Source organism: Megascapheus bottae, chromosome 2 (assembly GCF_031878675.1).
Source record: "Megascapheus bottae isolate mThoBot1 chromosome 2, mThoBot2.hap1, whole genome shotgun sequence".
NCBI lineage: Eukaryota > Metazoa > Chordata > Mammalia > Rodentia > Geomyidae > Megascapheus > Megascapheus bottae.
Genome location: NC_143510.1, coordinates 77871165 through 77893607, shown reverse-complemented (window position 1 = coordinate 77893607; position 22443 = coordinate 77871165). Strand labels below are relative to the sequence as shown.

Below are 22443 nucleotides of genomic sequence, written 5' to 3'. Positions count from 1 at the left end.
GTAGCTCAGAGGCAAAGCACTTTCCTAGTAAATGCAACATCCTGGGTTTGATCCCCAGTAACCAAAAGGAAAAGACAAAAAAAAAATCCAATTAGGACCAGGAGTTTGGCCTAGTGGTAGAGTGTTTGTCTAGTATGCACGAAGACCCAGGTTTGATTCCTTGGTACCACATACATAGAAAAGCTGGAGTGATGCTGACTCAAGTGGTAGAGCACTATCCTTGAGGAAAGCCCAAGGACAGTACTCAGGACCTGAGTTCACTCCCAAGGACTGGCAAAAAAAAAAAACATATATATATATATATATATATGTATATAAAAGTTAATCTAGGGGCCGGGAGTTTGGCCGGGAATGCTTGCCTAGCATGCATGAAGACCCAGGTTCGATTCCTCGGTACCACATACATAGAAAAAAGCCAGAAATGGTGCTGAGGCTCAAGTGGTAGAGTTCTAGCCTTGAGAAAGTCCAAGGACAGGGCTCAGGCCCTGAGCTCAAGCCCAGGACTGGCAAATCAATCAATCAATCAATCAATAAGTAAAAGTTCATCTAAAACTGGAATCCATTACTAATGTATTCACTAGTATACAAGTTCTCCAGAATCTTCATTGGTAATGAATATTATCAATTTCCAACATCCTTGGTAATATGGGCAATTTATTGTTTTTAAAGTAAGTTTTCCTGATCATGTACTTCATCTATTTTCCATTAAGTTTTTTGTTTCTACTCCTCTAACCCAAGTACTGAGATATAAAGTCCTCATGAGTGAGGGGCAAGTAACCTACCAGAAAGCCAAACCCCTTGCCCCATAAATTTTAGGCACTTTACAGAAATTCAAAGGAAAAGGATATCTTTTATATAAAAAGAATTGAAGGCCTTTGATATGACATTGTGATATTTCTATTAAATATATTTATGGTAATATAGCATTTGAAATTTAATTTTTTTTGCCAGTCCTGGGAGTGAACTCAGGGACCGGGCACTCCTTGGACACTTTTTGCTCTAAGCTAGTGCTCTACCATTTGAATCACAGAGTCACTTCTGGCTTTTTCTGGGTATGTGGAATCCAGAAATTGAACCCAGGGTTTTGTGAATGCTAGGCGAGTACTCTACCACTAGGCTATGCTCCCGTCCCCTGAAATTTAATTTTTTATGGCCAATTATAACCTATTATTATATGAACATCTCTTTTTCTTAATATATTTAAAAAAAAACCTGGGAATGTTCCAAAGGAAGAAGTAGATTTTAATGGCTTTATCCATGTTTGTTGAAAGACTAACTTCCTATTACAGTACTTCACTTATTTGGACTGCAGACATGACTATGTAGTAAGCATAAGATTGAGGTCAAACCCTAGTACCAACAGTAAAAATATTAAAAATTTATTTTTCCATACTCCAATTGAAGGCATTTCTTTTTTTCTTTAATGATACAGGGGTTTGAACTCAAGGACTTTTGTTTGCTAGGCAAGTGCTCTACCAAGTGAGTCATACTTACAGTCTTAAGGCTCTTGTATTAAGAACGAAAGATTATGGTATCAAAATACAAAGATCTCTCCATTTAATCTACATGATTCTCTTATCCTGTACTGATGGTGAAACAAACATCACATAGGCATTTAAGAAAAGGGTTAAGGGTGGCAGGTGTATCATTTATGTTTGGAACGCATGACTTTCCCTTCCTCAAATGGATTACCTTCAATGCATTCATGAAAAGGGTTAAGGGGAGCAGGTGTATCATTTACGTTCAGAACACATGGCTCTCCCTTCTACAAATGGATTACCTTCAATGCAGGCAGGCTGAAGCCATCTGTGAGATTGTGTGCTTCCTCTTCTGAAATCTGCTCTTCACTAAGTCCAAGGCCCAGCTCCTTAAAAGGTACCACACAGATGTAGTTGGTAACATTGTCACTCTCAGAGTTCAGGGGGTAGGTTAAATTAGGTTAAGGCAATCAACATCTTTTCATTAAGGCACAAAAGGTACAAACTATACCAAATTACATTGACTAATCTTTATTTTGAACTTTCACTGGAGTAGATCAGAAATTAATCTTATGATCAAAAGCACTAATAATTCTCAGCCTATAATATATCTCATAGGCTACTTGTGAATAAAATTTTTATGTCTAAATAAGGAAGAGTTCTCCTCAAACGTGTTAACAGGCCAACTAAATTGTTTTTCACACCTACCTTTTGAAACTACATTTGGTACTTACATCATTGTGTAGTGGCTCACATCATCAGTATGCTACAGTAACTGCTTCTCTTTTCTCCCATAACTCACACAATGCAGAGCATCATTAACTAGCTGAACGTTAAAGACTACTGACATAATGTGGTACTAGCCTGGTGCGGGATTTTTGACACAGTGCTATTTCCTTAGAGCACCTTCCTTGTGATATGTCAATATCAATCACAAATATTTTTGCCCTTCATTTCCTTTTGTAAAGAGCTATGACCAATAAGTAGACTCTAGCCCTAAAAAGAGTGATAGTGAGACCAGCAGTGGGAAGAAGATCAGTAGTGAAGGTCAGGGGGAGGCATGAGGTGGTGTGGGACTGAGTATGCAGTCTAACAGAATCTACCTAATGGTGCTTGAGGAGGTGGGGAGAAGGAAGAAGAGTTAAGGGAACATAATAGAGGGCGAGAACTTGTTGAAAGTACATTGCATATTTGGAATTGTTACAATAAGATGCCCTTGTATCACTAATATATGCCAACAATTTATTTTCTGTGTGTAAAATAAAAACAGAGTAACATGTTAATGTAGCTTTTTATAATTCTAAATAGTCACAACTGGTTTCCATTTCTGTGAAGGCATACTTGCATTTTTTTGTTTACACAAACCAACCTTTAAAAAAAAAATCCCCATTTGACACTAATACAGTGAGTTATTTACTAAATTGGCCAATTTCAAAGCAATTTCAAAAAATTTTAAAAATATTTTTGACATAAATATATTTATTTCAGTAGGAAACAAAGGATAATGCTTCTTCAAGAAATTCCAAAAGATTTCAAATAACTTATGTATGTATTATCCCCTCCAGAAGGTTGAGTCTAATCCATCACAACCTCTTTGCTTCCTAAAATTTTTTTTCATGTCAGAAATTTACTAAATGTTGAGAACTTTCAAAATAAAACTCTTTCTGATAGTAAATGTGTTGTGGATATTTTTCAAGTGATTTCTAGTCAGTGGAAGAGGACATTACAAACAAAATGTGAAAAAAATCCAAAACAATTGTATTTATTCTTGAGATGGAACCACCCTTAAACTTTCAAGTTTTGACTATTTGGTCAAACCCTTTGATTCACTGTTAGATTAAACTGATAAATATTTCGTTGAAGATTTTGTAACTGTGAGATATATATATATATATATATATATATATATTTTTTTTTTTGCCAGTCCTGAGGCTTGAACTCAGGACCTGAACACTGTCCATGGTCTTTTTCTTCAAGGCTAGTGCTCTACCACTTGAGCCACAGCACCGCTTCCAGCTTTTCTATGTATGTGGTGCTGAAAAATGGAACCCGGTCTTTGTGCATGCTAGGTAAGCACTCTACCACTAGGCCAAACTCCTGCCCGATAATTTTTAGTCCCTTTTAATAAATCATGTTTAGGGGCCAGGAGTTTGGCCTTGTGGTTAAAGTGCTTGCCTAGCATGCATGAAGACCCGGGTTCGATTCCTTGGTACCACATACATAGAAAAAAGCCGGAAGTGGTGCTGAGGCTCAAGTGGTAGAGCTCTAGCCTTGAGAAAGTCCAAGGACATTGCTCAGGCTCTGAGCTCAAGCCCAGGACTGGTAAAAAAATAAAAAAATAAAATAAATCATGTTTAGATACTGATATAAATACTTTCACAAATAAAATAATGTAGAGGAGCTTTCTAACCTTCTCTATGGGCTGAAATTTTTTAACTTTACTGTAAAATTATCTGCAGCTTATAGTTAAGTTTTAGTTTTTTATTGTATTTTATTGCCACGGTAATGTATTGAGGGATTATAGTTACATTTGTCAGGTAGTGGGTACATTACTTCTTGAACATTGATACCCCTTCTCATGTTTTTCTCCCACTTTCCCTCCCTCCACCTTTTTGGTAGTTTTTGAATAGGCCTAATACTCGAGATTCAAAATCCACGAAGGATAAGTGAAAATTGCTTCCTACCCTATTCCTAGTTGTCTATTTCCCTATTCAAAGGTAAAATATTCTGCATACTTCAAGATACTTTATGTATACATAAAAACACAAATCTATACATATATATGTGCCTGGAAGCATATGATAATATACATACACTCATACACACTAAATATATTCTTATCCCTATGTATATATTCACAGTCCTTTTTATGTATAAATGACAGTCTACTATAAATATTGCTCTGGGCAGTTTGCTGGTTGTTTTGGTTTGTTTACAACTCTCTATATAATTTGGAAACAGTGTCATGGTAGAGTATCAAGAACCTTTATCAATATCACTTTAACAGTTGCAAATCTATTGCCTATCATATAAACTGATGTTTTCTTTCTAAAATACATTTGTTGTTGTTGTTGTTGGTTCTGGAGTTTGAAGTCAGGGCCTGGGGACTGTCATTGACCTCTTTTTCTCAAGGCTAGCAAGCCACAACTCCACTTCCAGGTTTTGAGGGGTTAATATGAGATAAGAGTCTCATGGGTACTTTTCTGCCAGAGCTGGCTTTGAACCCTGATCATCAGATCTTAGCATCCTAAGTAGCTAGGATTAAAAATAGAAACCACCAGTGGCTGGCTAAAATTTGATTATTTTAAAAATCACATATCCAGTTTTAAAATTTTCTTATATCAGTTTTGGAGATTAGAATTTTTGTAAGAAATGAACAATCGTGGGAGTTTGGCCTAATGGTAGAGTGCTTGCCCAGCATGCATGGAGACCGGGGTTCGATTCTTTGGTACCACATACATAGAAAAAAGCCGGAAAGTGGTGTTATGGCTCAAGTGGTAGAGCTCTAGCCTTGAGAAAATCCAAGGACAGTGCTCTGGCCCTGAGCTCAAGCCCAGGACTGGTACAAAAAAAAAAGAACAATTGTCTCCTACATTTAAAAACTGCACCGTGGGCCAGGAGTTTGGCCTAGTGGTAGAGTGCTTGCCTAGCATGCATGAAGAGCTGGGTTCGATTCCTTGGTACCACATACATAGAAAAAAGCCGGAAGTGGTGCTGAGGCTCAAGTGGTAGAGCTCTAGCCTTGAGAAAGAACAGGACTGGCAAAACAAAATTGCCACCAATTTTATCTACACTATCATTTTGCAATTTTTCATTATTTATTCCTTTATTTTTCCAGCCCTGGGCTTTGAGCTCAGGGCCTGAGCACTGTCCTTGGGCTTTCTCAAGGCGAGAACTCTACCACTTGAGCCACAGCACCACTTTTGGCTTTTTTTTTTTAATGTATGTGGTACCAAGGAATTGAACCCAGGTCCTCGCGCATGCTAGGCAAGCACTTTACCACTAGGCTAACCTCCTGGCCCTCATTTTTTATTTATTTATTTTTTTGCCAGTCCTGTGGCATGAACGCAGGGCCTGAGCACTGTCCTTGGGCTTTCCTCAGTGGTAGTGTTCTACCACCTGAGCCACAGCTTCTGGCTTTGCTATGTATGTATGTACTGAGGAATCGAACCCAAGTCTTCGTGCATGCTAAGTAAACACACTCCCACTAGGCCAAACTACCGGCTCCATCTTATAATTATTTTAATGTCTTTCACATCAATGGTTCTAGCTGTGTTCTTGTTACTGATCTTGTGTATTTCTATAGATCAGTCATATAAAAGTTAAGCTATCTTATGGATCTTTTCAAAGATATGGTTGGTGGCTTCGTTTCCATTTCTAATTTTTAAAAGCTTATTGTATAGAAAGAATTTTTTTTTTGGGTTGGTTGTAGGGCTTGAACTCTGGGTCTGGGCATGATCCCGAGCTCTTCAACTCAAGGCTAGCGTTCTACCACTTGACCCACAGTGCCACTTCCAGTCATCTGGTAGTTAATTGGAGGTAATAGTCTCACAGACTTCTGTGCCTGGGCTGGCTTTGAACTGAGATCCTCAGATTTCAGTCTCCTGAGCAGCTAGGATTACAGGTATGAGACACTGGTGCCTGGCTTTTTCTGTGCTTTCATCAGGCTAAATACATTCTTACCACAAGATCTTCATACTTATTAGTTCATTTAAATGGATTGTGCTTCTAGATCTTTCTCATAATTCGAATCTGTTTCAATGGCAGCTCCTCAGAGAGTCTTCCCTCTCATTCCAAAAGAAGCAGCACCAATTTACTCTGTCTTATTAGCTGGACCTATTTTCCTTTACCATCATTATCATATCTGAAAACCTTAATTTTCTTTTTTCTTTTTTTATTTTTTTTGCCAGTCCTGGGCTTGTGCTCAGGGCTTGAACACTGTCCTTGGACTTTCTCAAGGCTAGAGCTCTATCACTTGACCTCAGCACCACTTCCGGTTTTTTATTTTCTATGTATGTGGTACCAAGGAATCAAACCTGGGTCTTTGTGCATGCTAGGCAAGCACTCTACCACTATGCCAAACTCCCGATCCCTGAAAACCTTAAAAATTTTTTTTTAATATATTTTTTATTGTAATTAATAAAAGGGTTACATGATATTTGCCAGATAGAAGGTGCATTAATTCACAATATTGATATCCTTTCACATGTCTTGGTCCCCATTACCCTCCCCTCCACCCCCCAACCTTAAAAATTTTTTTTAAATAATTTTTTCCTTTTCTTACACTATTAAACTCATGGTCTGAGTTAATTTTTATTTTTTAATTAATTATTATTATTATTATTTTTTGTCAGTTGTGAGGCTTGGACCCTAGGCCTGGGCACTGTCTCTGAACACTTCAACCCAAGGCTACTGCCCTACCCCTCTGAGCCTCAGCACCATTTCCGGTTTAGTGGTTAATTAGTGATAAGAGTCTCACTGGCTTTAGTGCCTGGGCTGGCTTTGAACCATGATCCTCAGATCTCAGCCTCCTGAGTAGCTAGGATTACAGGATTGAGCCACCTTGCCCAGCCTGAGTTTCCACTAGAAGGTAAAGTCCCTGAGAAGAATCTTGTCTTATCTTGTTCTCTACAATAGTATTTAGAATGGTGAGTGGTATGGGAACCTCCCTTCATTTCCTTCCCTTCCTGTATACTATAAATCCCCTCAAGGCAGGAACTATATCAATCTTATTAACCTCTGCATACCTAGTGACTAACACAGTACTTAGTTAGCATTGAGTTTTTGCTCAGTAAATACTCACTGGACCAATAACTTGAAGCTTATATGACACTATCAAACCTCCATTTTTTTTGCCAGTCCTGGGACTCGAACTCTGGGCTTGGGCACTGTCCTTGGGCTTTCTCAAGGCTAGAGCTCTACCACTTGAATCACAGCACCACTTCCAGCTTTTTCTGTGTATGTGGTACTGAGGAATTGAACCCAGTGCTTTGTGCATTCTAGGCAAGTACTCTACCATTAGGCTATGCTCCTGGCCCTATTTTTGTTTTTTGCCCATATATTTTTCTCTACTGGGAATGTAGTATCTTTTCTCATGATCAACTCCTAATTCTCTTTTGATGGTCAAGTTCATATCACTAACTTAAATATCACCTCTGTAAAAACTTTCCCTGATTCTATGAACAAAGGACATGTCCATCTATAGAAGAAGGCACTCTGTGCTTTTGTACTGCCTTATGAATACCAGCTTATCCATAGACAGACTCAAATGTCTTTAAAAGTGGTACAAATGGTGCACTCTCATCTCATTCAGACATTTAAGCAGCATGGGAAAGGAATGAGCAGATTCTTGGTGAAAATTAATGGTAGTTATATATATTTTTTTTTTAACTGGAGATAAGAATCTCTCAGATTTTCCTTCTGGGCTAGCTTTTTTTTTTTTTTTTTTTTTTTGCCCCCTTCTCTCTTTCTGGCCCCGCTCGCTCCGGCCCCGCTCGCTCCGGCCGGTAGTTATATTTTCAAAGACCTTACATAGAAGAATGTATATAAGGCCTTATGTCATAATTCATAGTCAAAATACACTTTTAATTAGTATTAGTTGTATACATATACTTTTGACTAGTATTAGATGCATAACACTGAGCAAATTATTTAATCTTTTTGTTCCTTTAGAGATAAGAAAATCTGGCTAGGAAGGTTTGTGTAAAAATATAATAAGAGAACACAATGCATTCTGTACACTTTAAGCATTATACTTATCTGTGTTGTACAATGCAGCATCATAGTGAAGCTACAGAGTAGTCTTTTTATCCTTTGATTACTCATAATTTAAGGTAAGTATGAATCTTTCCCAAAGATCAAATTCACCTTTACTCTAGCTATTAAATGTACTTACACTAAACGCAGTCTTTGAGTGCTTTCTATATAGTAGGCACTGTGTGACTAGTTTAAATGCATTAACTCAACTGACCTGAGCAAAAACACAATGACTTTAGACCTAGGAGAGCCGGGCTCTTTTGACTTTATTCTTTAGACCAGCAGAGGGAAAGATTTTATAGTTTAACCCTGTTTTTTTTTTTTTTTTAAATGAGCCACATAAGAATAGAACTTTCTTCTTGTCTGTTGTTGTTTATCCTCTTGGAACTCATTTAAAATAGAAATGATGATGAAATTAACTTCCAAATAGGCAATCTCAATCTATAGTTAACTTTTAAAGGATGCAACTATAATATCTGAATTTAGGACTTTGGAAGTACTGCTTATTCTCATGCACAGACAGAAAAGGATATTTTTTCAGCATATATAGGGTAGCTAGCCTTGCTGCTTGGAAGTTGGCTCTTACAGTTCTGTAGACAGCTTTCCGAAGACCGATGAGATGCTGACTGGGATGCTGTCCAGCTTTATTAAATGAGCAAGCAGCACTGACCCTGTCAAGCAAACTTGAAAAGTAAAATGTGATACAACTGTGCAGGTGTCCTAAAGTTGTTGTTTTCTAAATCCACAATTCTATTACACTTAAAAAAATCCTTTCTCATACTTTTTGCTAGAAAATGATTATAAGTATTGCAAATCAGGTGTCAACAAATAGCCATTTCCTTGATACATGTATAGTCACTAGGAAAAAAATAAAGACAAGTAAAAATCAAAATGTCAAAAGGGTTTTGTCTGATTTGGAGCAACAATGCATTTTAGTTCAGATATAACAGAAATGTCAGAATATTTACACAAGAATTTGTATCTTTTCTGCAAAAAGACACTCTACCTGCTAACATACACTAAAATGGGGTTACTTTACATTCAGTTTTCAAAACCTAGATCCATTAAGATGTAAGAAGGGCTCAATTATCAATACTTTCCCATTCTTAATATATATATATTTCTATATGGTTATTACAATTGGTCACTTGTACAGAACAACCAAACACTGTATAGAAATATATTCTGTACACTCACAAAAGTAGGGCAACATTACTTACCCACCTGCAGCCACTGGCACTTACCTACTCAAAATGAAGTAGGGGAATGCAGAAAGATAACAGGACCAGTGGCGAACAGGGGAATGCAAGTAGAAAGGCAAAGTAAGGGTTACTATGTGGCAGGACAGCTACTCTCAAAGCTCTTTAAGAGTACATCTTATGGAACTTTCCTTAAGATAAATGGAAAGTCATTGTTACAATGCTATATAATATGTTGTATAGCAACTCAAAGCATGAAGGATTAAATATTACAGTTACTAGATGATAGTTTTTTTAAAAAAATCTAACTAATAACCTTTCCTAATAGCAAAACAAAATACCAGTTTTTATAAATTTCCTACACTATAATCACAAATCTGTAAAACAAAAAAGACAACTAATTCAAAACTTTAAAAATGTTAAACCAAATTACAACATAGAAGATGACTCACAGGCATTGTTTTAGAATGAGGGATTACAGACAAAAAAGGGTTATTTGCTAGACAACAAATTGATATAAAAAAACCAAACAGAACTCATGACAATATATGGCCCTACTACTTCTGCTCTATTTTATAAACTGAAAATATTTCTAAAAATTATGATTTGAAATTTATCATTCCTTATAATTTTTGCAATCCACTGTCCAGTTAGATGGAGACAAATGAAACATGATCTCTTCCAGTATTTTATTTGCTTATCTGCTACCATAACTGAGAGTAGGCACCTGGCCTACTTTACCTTTTTATGTCAATTCTATATACCCAGGTAAAAGCTGGAAATGACTGTTTTATACATGCCTAAGCATTAATTGGGTACATGGCTCTTGATTAAATGCTATATAATTCAAGAATAAAAAAAGAGAGATTATTCACTGTAAGGATGATTTTTAACTTTCTGAATTAGAAAATTTGATATTCTCTCCCTAGAAGTGAACTTAGGGCTGGGGGTATAGCCCAAGTTTTAGGCTACTTATCTATAAAGCACAAAGCCTTAAGCTCAAACTCTAACCCTCACATTTTTAAAAATGTGGACTTCCTCCAATGGAAAGCTAACATGTATCAGAGAACTCTGAACATTGTCTTATTTTGAAATGAGTAGAGGTATAAAATTTTTATGTCTCATTTACAGAATGCGGAATGTGAGGACTACTAAAGATTCTTTTACTCCCATTTCATATTTTTCAGACACAGCTTTTATGTCAAGAGGAAGTACTATTCTAGGGCAAAGCAGAATATAGGATGCAATGAATACTAAAGTGTTTTCAAAACTGATTTTCACTTACAGCTAATTCAAAGCAATGGTCAACTCCATCACATACAGACTGCACCTATAGACTTTAATGGTTAAGTAAGTTACACGGTTATTAAATAATCCAGCTACCATTTGTGAGCAGTTAATCAGCAGCCTTGTGGAAATAGCTAGGAGGAAATAAGCTTTTAAGTCAGATGGGAATGAATCTGATTGTTTGCTCTATTACAATTATATACCTTAGTTGAAGAAGCCACTAGCATAATATTTGGAACATAGCTCTATAAATATAACTTTCCTTTCAGTAAAAGTTTATTTACAGTTTAAACATTGCTAGACATAGCAGGAATATCAAACATTATTACATGCATGATGTTCTGAAAATACTGGTGCAATAACACTTGATCGTGTTTATCTAAAGAGAATTATTAATACACATTAAGACCTTTCAAAAAGAAATTCATGTCAGACATATCAACCACTTAAACTGGGAAAAGAGGATATTTGACAGGGGATAAAAAGAATAAACATTTATTGAGCACCTACTACATGCTTAAGTTCAGTGTCAGGTAATCTTTATTTCTCATTTATCGAAAATAATCATGATTTTCAAAATATTTTGATTTGTCAAAGTAGATTATACTACATATCACAACTATGTCTTTATCCCTTAACTTAGCAGTTAATAACATTAATAAATGCCAAAATATTGACCCTTTGTCCTAAAAATGCAGCACACATGAATGAAAAAAGGTAATAAAACATTTCCTTAAACTATGTGGTAGAGAATAGCATTTACAATAATACAAAATGAACTCACAGTGTAAAGCCTCTGGAAATGACTTCGGTTTCTTGAATGAGGCGTAAAGCTTTCCTCACAAGGTTAGTAAATGCTCGGCTATTTGCTGCCATATCTTCTAGATGGACAGTGTACTTTTTTAGGGTCACTTGCAGTTTGGCTGTCCTCCATAATTTCAAAGCTCGTATAATCAAATAGACAAATAGAATCACTCCCCATATCATCCAGGAAGAGACAATCCACCAAGTGGGAAGCATAATGAGGAAACTGATGAAGATGAACAGCACTGAGACATCCCTAGGAAAAGAGAGAACAAGAAAATGATAGTCGTCAAAACAACAGAAAAAATTAGCCGCTTTGATTAGTAAAACCAATAGTAAATTTGGGTTTACTAAAATAGATCAAATACTAGCTTATTTGTGGAACATGATAAAAATAATATTTAATAAGGTATTATGAAATACTTTAAAACTGTACAGCAATTAGACAATGGTGGACCAAATAAAGTGACTGAAGAGGCCCTGAGTTCATGCCCAGAACAAGAAAATAAAAAAACTCTCAGGTAGGCAAAGAACATCAGAGGTAATTACCATTTGAAATAACGTTTTTAAAGGATCAAGTCAATCTAAAAAAATCAAATTATTACTGGGAGTCAGTGGAGTATGCCTGTAACCCTAGCTACTCAGGAGGCTGAGATTCGAGGATTACTGTTCAAAGCGAGCCTGGGCACAAAAGTCCATGAGACTCTTATCTCCAATTAATCACTGGAAAATGAAGTGACGATGTGGCTCAAGTGGTAGAGTGCTAGCCTTGAGCTGAAGAACTCCGCCCAAGCCCAGAGTTCAAGTCCCCTGACCGACAAAAAAAAATTGATATATAGTGACTTCCTCATCCCTACTTTGCACAAACACATTACATCAAGAAAATGTTTTTCACTTACAAACAACTAATAATAGATGAATAATTATTGTTATAAGTATGAAAAATATATTTGCCATAGTTCATAATTTGGACAACTTTGTACTTTTGCATTGCAAGTAATAATTAACTGAAGTAACAATATTACATATTGTTCATTCATGTCAATTACACATTTAATGGACTAAAATGTTTCTTTTAAGCAAGGAAAACTTGAATGGAATTGTGTACGGCATATGTAAGAAAGGAGTATAGGAGAATGTACCCAAGGATATCTGAAAAATAGCATCAACACTTCTTAAAGAGTTAAAGTCCAACTCAGGAAAGTTGACTATAACAAGGGATAGCAAATCACAATGGATTTCAAGGCTTGTATGACCAAATAAATATACAGAACCATTTCCCATATCATCCAGACAGAGACCATTCATCAAGTAGGAAGAATAATGAACATACTAATGAAGACAAATAGCATTCAAACATCCCTAGGAACAGAGGAAACAAGAAACCAGAGAAGAGTAATTAACTGCAATCTGGTAATCCTTGATTACCAATGATTCTCTGGAGTCGGCCTTCTTAATATTAGGATAGTTTCAATTACCAATTATATTCCTTATAATCACTTCCCAGCCAACTAGCAATAGCTGACTGCTTATCTCCATGTCTCAACCTATCCTTGATATCTCTATAGTATAGCTAAGGCATAAAATATACAGAAATGGCCAATATTCATATGTACATAGGTGCCATAAGAGATTTCATCTGGCACATTTCTACCCCTTTTTAATTTATTTATGTATTTATTTAGCCAGTCCTGGGGCTGGAACTCCTGTCCTTGGGCTTTCTCAAGTCTTGTGCTCTACCACTTGACTCAGAGCATCATTTCTGGCTTTTCTATGTATGTGGTACCAAGAAATTGAACCCCGGTCTTTGTGCATGCTAGGCAAGCATTCTACCACTAGACCAAACTCCCGGCCCTAATAACACCCCCCCCTTTTTTTTCCAATACCACTTTTTTGAATTGCATAACTCAGAACTAATATACTAAGTTGGAGGTATAAAACAACCAAATTGGAGTTTTTTCCAGTTTCATCTTAAATAGTGTTTACAGAGGCAATTTTTCCCTATAATCTCTGACATATCATTACTTTATGGAAATGTTAATTACAGAGATTTATGATATCTTTATAATAAGAAGCATGATGATTGATTTTTTTCTGAAAATATTTTATATATAAGTAGCCAAAAGGTATTTTCTGGACAGTACCAAATATTAGGGGTTGCCAGGGAGCAGAGTGTTGGAAGGTGTCCATTTTCCTGTTGTTGAGGCTGCCCTGCAGACAGGATACTAGGATCAAGTAGCTCAATTAGCTCCACATCCTCTTGTAACAGGACTTCCTGTTGCAGGATGGCATGCAATGAGTCGAGTCGGAATCCAGTATCCTTGCCAATAAAATACACAAAGAGAGGTATTAATATACAATATTCTATTAAATGCTAAGCTTCTATGATAACATTTAGAGGTGTTTATATTCAGTATAGTCTCTAAGAAGAAGCAACAGTTCAATCTACCTTTGGAGTGATGAATGGGAGGTTTTATTTACATTGTAAATATGAGTTAAGTGGATAATTATACTGGCAGATATAGAGTATACATTTTTAATAATGAGATATTACTATTCATTCTTAACTAAATTAATGAGATACAAAGTGGAAAATATCATTCACATGGAAATTATAAAAGATGCTGGCCCTCACTAATGTAACAATATGGCCAATACTTACAATCAGCTGACATAGCTATATCAATGGGATCAAAATGTCCTAAAAATGGTCATTCAAAATTTTTTTTTAAGGTCTGAGACTCAAACTTGAACTTGTTATCTGCTGCTTTTACTCATTGGCTAGCCCTCTACTAACTGAGCCATGGCTCCAACTCAACTTTTAAATACATCATTAATATTAATGTATGTGGGGGAGGGAAAGGGAACAAAAACATGAGAAGGGTATCAAGATTTAAGAACTAATGTACCGAATACCTGATGAATGTAACTAACCCCTCTATACATTATCCCAACAAGAAAAGAAAACAACAACAAAAGATTAAGGTATGTAAGGTAAGTAAAACTACACTATCATTTTTTTTTTTTTTTTTGCCAGTCCTGGGCTTGAGCTCAGGGCCTGAGCAATGTCCTTGGACTTTCTCAAGGCTAGAGCTCTACCACTTGAGCCTCAGCACCACTTCCGGCTTTTTTCTATGTATGTGGTACCAAGGAATCGAACCCGGGTCTTCATGCATGCTAGGCAAGCACTTTAACCACTAGGCCAAACTCCCGGCCCATACACTATCATTTTAAAGTTTATAAAATGCTTTCACATACATCAGCTTATTTTTGCATCTTTCTCCTCTATCCACAAGGGATTATTTTCTATAAGCCAAGCACCATGCTTGACACAGAAGGCACCCAGTGTCTTTTTTTGAAGTCATGGACCAAAAAATATCTATAGCATAGCAGAGAATAGGAGAAGGAAGGAAGGAAGGAAAGAAGAAAAGGGAAAGGGAAAGAAGGGAAACAAAGACAAAAGGAAGGAAAGGGGAAGGGGAGAAAGCCTTAGAAGAATCACAAAGACCCTGTATGCTATTTTTTGGGAGGGGTTGTTTTTTGTTTCATCAGTCCTGGGACTTAAACTCAGGGCCTGAGCACTGTTCTTGGGCTTTCTCAAGGCTAGAGCTCTACCGTTTGAGCCATAACACCACTTCTGCCTTTTTCTATGTATGCGATACTGAAGAATCAAATCTAGGTCTTCATGCATGCTAGCTAGGCAAGCACTCTACCATTAGACCAAACTCTTGTCCCTTGAATGCTAACTATCTTAAGTCTGTGAAAAATTTAATGACATATTGATCCCCCAAACTGAAGTGATTGCACTAACTGATATATTTCCTTGTTTCAAATAGAGAAGGTTTCAATAGCCATAAGAATATACCATTCTAGGGACAGGAGTTTTGCCTAGTGGTAGACTGCTTTCCTAGCATGCATGAAGACCGGGGTTCCATTCCTTTGTTCGCAGAAAAAGCCAGAAATGGTGCTGTGGCTCAAGTGGCAGAGCTCTAGCTTTGAGAAAGCCCAAGGACAGTGCTCAGGCTCTGAGTTTAAGCCTCAGGACTGGCAATTAAAAAAAAAGAATATACCATTCTAGCTGGGTCCTGGTAGTTCATGCTTGTATACCTAGCTACTCAAGAGATCAGAGGCTGAGATCAGAAAATGAGATTTGGAGCTTGACTGGACAACCAAATCAGAGATTCATTTTTATTTTTAAATTTTCTTTAAGTTGTTGTAAAATTAGATTCTTACCTCTAATAAAATAGCAGTAAGCCAGAAGTAGAGTTGTGGCTCAAGTGTAGAGCACCAGACTTCAGTTAAAAAGTTGAGTGAGATCTTGAGACCCTGAGTTCAAGCTCTAGTACTGACTGGTGTGCACGAGCACATAGGCACATAGACACACAGACACACAGACACAGGCACAGGCACAGGCACAGACACACACACACACACACACACACACACACACACACACACACACACACACATGCATGCACAAATGTTCCATTCTAATTTGCTAAGAGCCATGAACAACAATCATAAGCCAAAATTTAAGAAGTCTTTCATAATTATTTCAGAATTTCTAGGAAGAAGTGAACACTCACCAACTTGTGAAGTAACTCATTCTCTTTACTGCAGTGTGGAAAAAAAATACAACTTTTGATGGATTCTACCAGTCTTACCAGGATGCCTTGCTAAAAGAGATGGAAAAAACCATGACTATTAAATATACAAAAGGGAAAAAAAAATCTTCAAATAACTTACCTCTAGTTAATCACAATTTTTAGGAGTGGGTGGGGAGAAACATATTCAGATTAAATACTTTGCCAATATTTTTCAGTCTCATAAGTTCCCAATCTTTTTTTTTTTTGCCAGCCCTGGGCTTGAGCTCAGAGCCTGACCATGTCCTTGGACTTTCAAGGCTAGCGCTCAACTACTTGAGCCTCAGCACTACTTCCGGCTTTTTTCTATGTATGTGGCACTGAGGAATCGGATCCTGGTCTTCGTGCATGCTAGGCAAGCACTCTACCACTAGGCCAAACTCCCGGCCATTAGTTCCTAATCTTATTAGTACAACAAAACTATCTGTAATTTTCAATGGAAAAATATCTGTGGGCCACTAAGTTGGTCTAAGTCAGTATATTTGGAATATGATCTGGAAGTTCAGTTCTCAAGAAGCAGTCAGAAGTAACCCTGATATATCCTATTTACATTCTGATATATATGTGCATCCATATATGTATGTGTATGACACAGATGTGTTAACATTTATTTCAGAATGAAAACTGCAAGGTACTCCCAAGTTCTCAAATGTTAAAACCTTTTTATTCTAGGATAATAAGAAAGCGACATTTAAGTCATTTTAGAAAAATTGTCATTTATTGAAGTAAAAGTGTGATTTATCAAATCAACCAAAAAATTCAGTTTGCCTTAACAGCCCCATTCCCTGAGCATGCTAGTATATGCAGTTTACATTAATTGATAACTACTATATATCAGGAAATATGGAAACAAAGATAGACACATACGTGCTATATTTTAAAGAACTCGCTATAAAAGATAAGGCAGTATAAATAATTACATGCCAATACAATGTCTAGAAAAGTAGGGGACATAAGGAGGTTAGGAGCAGTGAACACTGAGCTAAGCCCCAACAAATGAGCAGGAATTGAACAAAGGAGAGAAGACATGAGCAAAGGAGAAAGCCACAGGAGCACATGCCATGAGGATGGTAGTGTAGTGTAAGACAATTATGAGCCAAAAGAACTAGTAATGTGATTAAAAAGGTAAACTGACCTCCAAATACATTCAGCTTTTATGTGGTTAGTGAAAAAAGAAAGTAGTGGGGTACAGCACAGTGGTAGTGTGCTTAGTGTGTGAGAAGCCCTGGGGTTAAGTTGTAGCACAAAAGATAAAAACAACTTCTTAACTTATAACCTGATCATTCCTTCTTGGAGACACGAACCCCACAACTTGAATGTTTTAGCTATATTATGTGGATTTTTGATTGTTTAGGAGTCATTGGCTAAGAATTATAACATACTACAGCAGAGACTAGGGGAAAATAAAAGAAAGAAAAAACGTTCTAGGAATCACAAAGATATTCAGCACTGACTATATAAAGTCCTAGGAAAATCTGTGACACATCCCCCAAGACTGAATAGGCTGTATTAATAGATAACATGCCTTTCCAACTAGGGACAGGTTGTAAATAAATATGCTTATCTATACTACTAGGGTAGTGTGTGTGTGTGTGTGTGTGTGTGTGTGTGTATGCTAATTCTAGGGCTTAAACTCAGGGCCTGGGCATGGTCCTTGAGCTTTTATGTTCAAGTCTACTGCTCTACCATTGGAGCCACAGCTCCATTTCTAGCTTTTTGGTGGTTAATCAGAGATAAGGCTCTCATAGTCTTTTCTTTCCAGGCTAGCTTCAGTTGATGATCTTCATATCTCAGTCTCCTGCGTAACTAGGATTATAGGCTTGAGCTATCACCTCCCAGTTGGATTAAGTTTTAACAGACATATCCTCTTCCAACTAGATACAGATTTAAAGAACCCTGGTCTTCTATGCTGTAATATTTTTTTTAAGAGAGTACAAGGTGCCACCACATTTTTTTTAATGCAAGGACACAAAAAATAAATCACCTGTTAGAAAGTTAACTGGCAATGGTATGGAGGCTGAACTGGAAGGGAACCGCTGTGGCTCGACTAGGAGTATATTACATGTTCATATAAAGACCCAAGCTAGGTAATAAATATAAAAACAGTAATGAACAGAGTTAGATTTAAGAGATATGAAAACTGAATTGATATAGCCCTTGGTGACAAAAGCAATGCAGGAGTAATAGGATATGGTAAGGTAACTGAGCGAGTGTGGGACTCTATGTGGGACTATAAAAAGAAAGTGCTTTTGGTTTGCTTGCTTTGGGGGTGCTGTGGAAAGAAGTCTTCTTGTGAAAATGCTGAATCTGAGCTTCCTGGGGCACCTGCAGGTGAAAATGTCTAGTAAGCATCAGCAAAACCAGTGAAGACAACAAAGCAGATGAGGCTGCTCAGAGGAGAGAAAAAGAAGAGAGAAAAGAGGCCAGATGCTAAAACCCAATGAGAGGAAAATGTAAGTAATAACAGGAAAAACAAGCAGAAAAAAGAACAGGGAATGAATATTTAGAGTAGAGACAGTAGGACAGACTACTCACTAAGTACTTAACAATCATACAAAAAGATTCAGAAAGAGAAGGAAATTAATACTGAGTGCTTTATCAGTATCACATACTGTAAAAAAAAATTGCTTCACAAAAAATAATTCTTCATTCCTTGAACAAAATTTTGGGGGCAATATATTCTAAAAGTCTGAAAATACATTCTAAAAATATATTCCTTGAGAACTCAATTAATCTTTCTAAATTATAGCTGCCTTCAGATTTAGGGGGATGAGGAACCCGTGTTAGGAAAATCAGCTTACACAGCTAAAGAGTTGTCTTGGAGATGTGAAATGAAGACTTAAATGAACTTTTTAGACACATAATAATTTTTTAAAACACCTTCTGGTTATGGTTTTTATTGTTCTTCTATTTAGGAGGAGATGCCATTTTAAGCTCTTATTTGGTTATTTATAAACTAGCAACTATTTCTTTTTTTTAAATATTTTTTTTCTAATTAATAAAAGGGTTACATGATATTTGCCAGATAGAAGGTGCATTAATTCACATACATTGATACCCTTTCACATGTCTTGGTACCCATTACCCTTCCCCCATCCCCCCATCTTGGTTTTCCCCCCTTCCCTATCCAATTTCAAATAACCAAATACAAATATATCCAATATATCAGATAACAAAGTGAGATACTGTAACAATATGAGATAACCAAGGGACAGCAAAAGAGATGAGAGATAACATAGTACATTAAGGACAACAATCATTCATTATATGGCTTTTGTTTCAATATCCTAGAGGTCCTTTTAATTAGCTTCATACTATATGGCCTTATGTATCAAGGTTTTGCTCTATTGCAAATCTCTGCTAGGAGAGCCCAAGGTTTCTACTGATTATGATAAATGAGGGAAACCATTGAGCCTAAGTTCCTTTGAGTCTGGCTTACTTCACTTAATATGATTTTTTCTAAGTCTTTCCATTTCCTAACAAATGGGGCTATGTCATTCTTTCTGACAGCAGCATAGAATTCCATTGTGTACAGATACCACATCTTGTTGATCCACTCATCAACTGAGGGACATCTAGGTTGGTTCCATATCTTTGCTATGGTGAATAATGCTGCAATGAGCATTGTTGTGACTAGCAACTATTTCTATAAATAAAAATATTTGTCATAAATGATGAGAATTAAGTGTTTACAAACCCCAAGTTTATACCCTCCCCAAACTACAAGCCAGTGCCCATCTCTGCCTAGAGACTAATCTTTAGTCACTGTCTGGTTTTACATTGCTAAGTAATCTCACATCACATTTTATTCCATAAATAGCATGTTAAATACATCTTGATGTTTTGCTTTCTAAGCCCTTCCAAGAGCATTGCTTCCTGAAAAGGTCAAGAAGAAGAAAGAGTAAATTTGAAAGATTAGCAAAAATGACTCTGATTCACATGAGCAGAAAATTCCCAAACTCCCCCTGTAGGTAGAGGTTTATACTTGGCTTTTGCAAAGGAGTCAGCTTGGTCAGCTCCGCTCACATTTAAAAGAACTGCTTATGAGACCAGGAGAAAAGAACTTCCTAATAATGCATGCTTTCCTTCTAGTCACAATGGGATAAATGACTAGTTGGAAACTTTAAATGTCTCCTCTTAAGAGTAAGTGAGTATTGTAATAAAACATTAATTAAATTAATGATCAATCAATGAAGCAATCTCGCTAATTTTTTCTATTGGATTAGAATTCCTTTGACTAAGACTGAAATGTACTAGAATATTTTCTTATTTGAGTAAGTATGGCTAATAGAATATAAGTGAATCTAGCAGACGCTTTTTTGCTGGTCCTAGGCCTTGAACTCTGGGCCTAGGTTCTGTCCCTGACCTTCTGAGATAACATTCTATCACTCGAGCCACAGTGCCATTTCCTGCTTTTTCTGTAATTAACTGGAGATAAGAGTCTCACAGACTTTCCTGCCTGGGTTGGTTCTGAATCGTGATCCTCAGATTTCAGCCTCCTGAGTAGCTAGGATTACAGGTATAAACCCCCAGCATCCAGCTAACAGATGCATTTTACAAACATAGTTAATGGAGATTCTTTAAGAACAACACACAAAATACACTCTGTATATTAACTATGACATATTTACTGGATAAAAGTTTATAATACTATAGATGTAAAGAGCACTATAAGTTAAGGTAAATATACTCACCCATTTGCCTTTCAAACTGTGTTTAGGAAATAACTTGTCAGTCTGCTTTCTTATAATTGGTGCTCATTAAAAAAAAAAAAAACTTAACATTCCAATTAATTAAAGGCTACTATCAATTGAGTTCTAATTAAGGTAGTATTATCTGTGTTCTCCCCTACATAATTTTAATGTTTAAAAGAAATAATGTATTTTAGTCCTCAACCATTGTTTATTTCTTCACATTATATAAATTATCCACAGAAAACTATAGAACAAGAGTAAGCACTGATGTTTATCTAAACAGTTTTGTATTACTGATAATAAATACTGCAGTCTTACTAGTGATATGGAGATGGTAGAGATTGTTTTTCTTTTGGGTCTTGTTTTCCTCAGGGGAGAGGTAAGAGTTTTAAATAGTAAGGTAAAGAACAAAAGATGAAACTGGATATGGTGGCTTATGCCTGTAATCCTAACTACTCAGGAGGCTGAGATCTGAGGATCAAGTCTCCAATTAACCTCTAGGGAAAAAAAAGGGAAGTGGGGCTTGGCTCAAGTGTAGGGCGGTAGCCTTGAGCTGAAGAGCTCAAGGAGAATGCCCAGGCCGAGTTCAAGCCCCATCCCATGACCCACAAAAAAAAAAAAAAGAAAAAAAGAAAAAAAAGAGTACAAGCATGCTTTCTTACTTTTGGTGGTACTTCTGTAGGAGGCTTTTGTTGTCCTTCTGGGGTGCATTTTTCTGGCTTTGGTGACAAAGAAGAACATATTTCAAAATCTGTGTGTCCTAAGTCCTGTAAGTACTGGTAAAGTGGAGAATTCTGAAAAAGACATAAAATGAAACAAAGTTTGAGATTATCATTGTTTCAAAATTTTTAGAGGCCAAATTCATTGTTTAACCTCACAATTATAACTATTCTTTAGTTTCTTCTCTGAGAACTGCATATCTGTTACAAAAACATGCCATTTTATACCAATAAATTAACATTTAAAAGAGGAACTCCCAAATGGAAAGACTCTAAATAAAAGAAATCACATAATTTTTGAGTGAGTACTAGTGAGCAAAATTAGTTTAGGAATATAAATTTGTTAAGTAGTTTTTTTGCCTAAGTTTTGCAGTGTTGAAGAAGACAGCTTCCAAACAGGCAATGCTGGCTATAGACAACTCCTAAGAAGACTTATAACTTGAAGCCCAAGAAAAAGTAAGTAATGATATTACAGTTTAATTTTATCTTACCGTATTCATTAATTCATTTAGCATTATATACTTGGCAAAGCAAATAAAGCTTCAAGAAGGTTGTCTTATATTCAGTAAAATTTACTGAGAATATGGTATATGAGAACATGGCAAGTGAGAGAACATATGGCTAATAAAAGTATTAGAATACAGTGGTTAAGAACATGAACTTTGAGGGGCCGGGAGTTTGGCCTAGTGGTAGAGTACTTGCCTAGCATGCACGAAGACCTGGGTTCGATTCCTTGGTACCACATACATAGAAAAAAGCTGGAAATGGTGCTGAGGCTCAAGTGGTAGAGCTCTAGCCTTGAGAAAGCCCAAGGACAGTGCTCAGGCCCTGAGTTCAAGTCCAGGACTAGCAAAAAAAAAAAA

The 22443-nt window shown here is 36.5% G+C and overlaps 1 protein-coding gene across 5 annotated transcripts in view; it reads right to left on the bottom strand.

Annotated features, from left to right (window-relative positions):
• Window positions 1-22443, bottom strand: part of Vezt (vezatin, adherens junctions transmembrane protein) — a 60396-nt gene that overhangs the window by 18867 nt on the left and 19086 nt on the right. For 2 of the 5 annotated variants that reach the window (XM_090328413.1, XM_090328415.1), the window contains exons 2-7: window positions 21524-21655; window positions 16111-16200; window positions 13669-13844; window positions 11505-11780; window positions 8768-8917; window positions 1781-1928 (exon numbers count right to left, since the gene is read on the bottom strand). In XM_090328413.1, coding sequence (XP_090184539.1) covers window positions 1781-1928; window positions 8768-8917; window positions 11505-11780; window positions 13669-13844; window positions 16111-16200; window positions 21524-21655 — 972 coding nt within the window. The remainder of the gene's footprint in view (window positions 1-1780; window positions 1929-8767; window positions 8918-11504; window positions 11781-13668; window positions 13845-16110; window positions 16201-21523; window positions 21656-22443) is intronic. The other 3 variants (XM_090328414.1, XM_090328416.1, XM_090328417.1) reach the window with 2 other exon arrangements.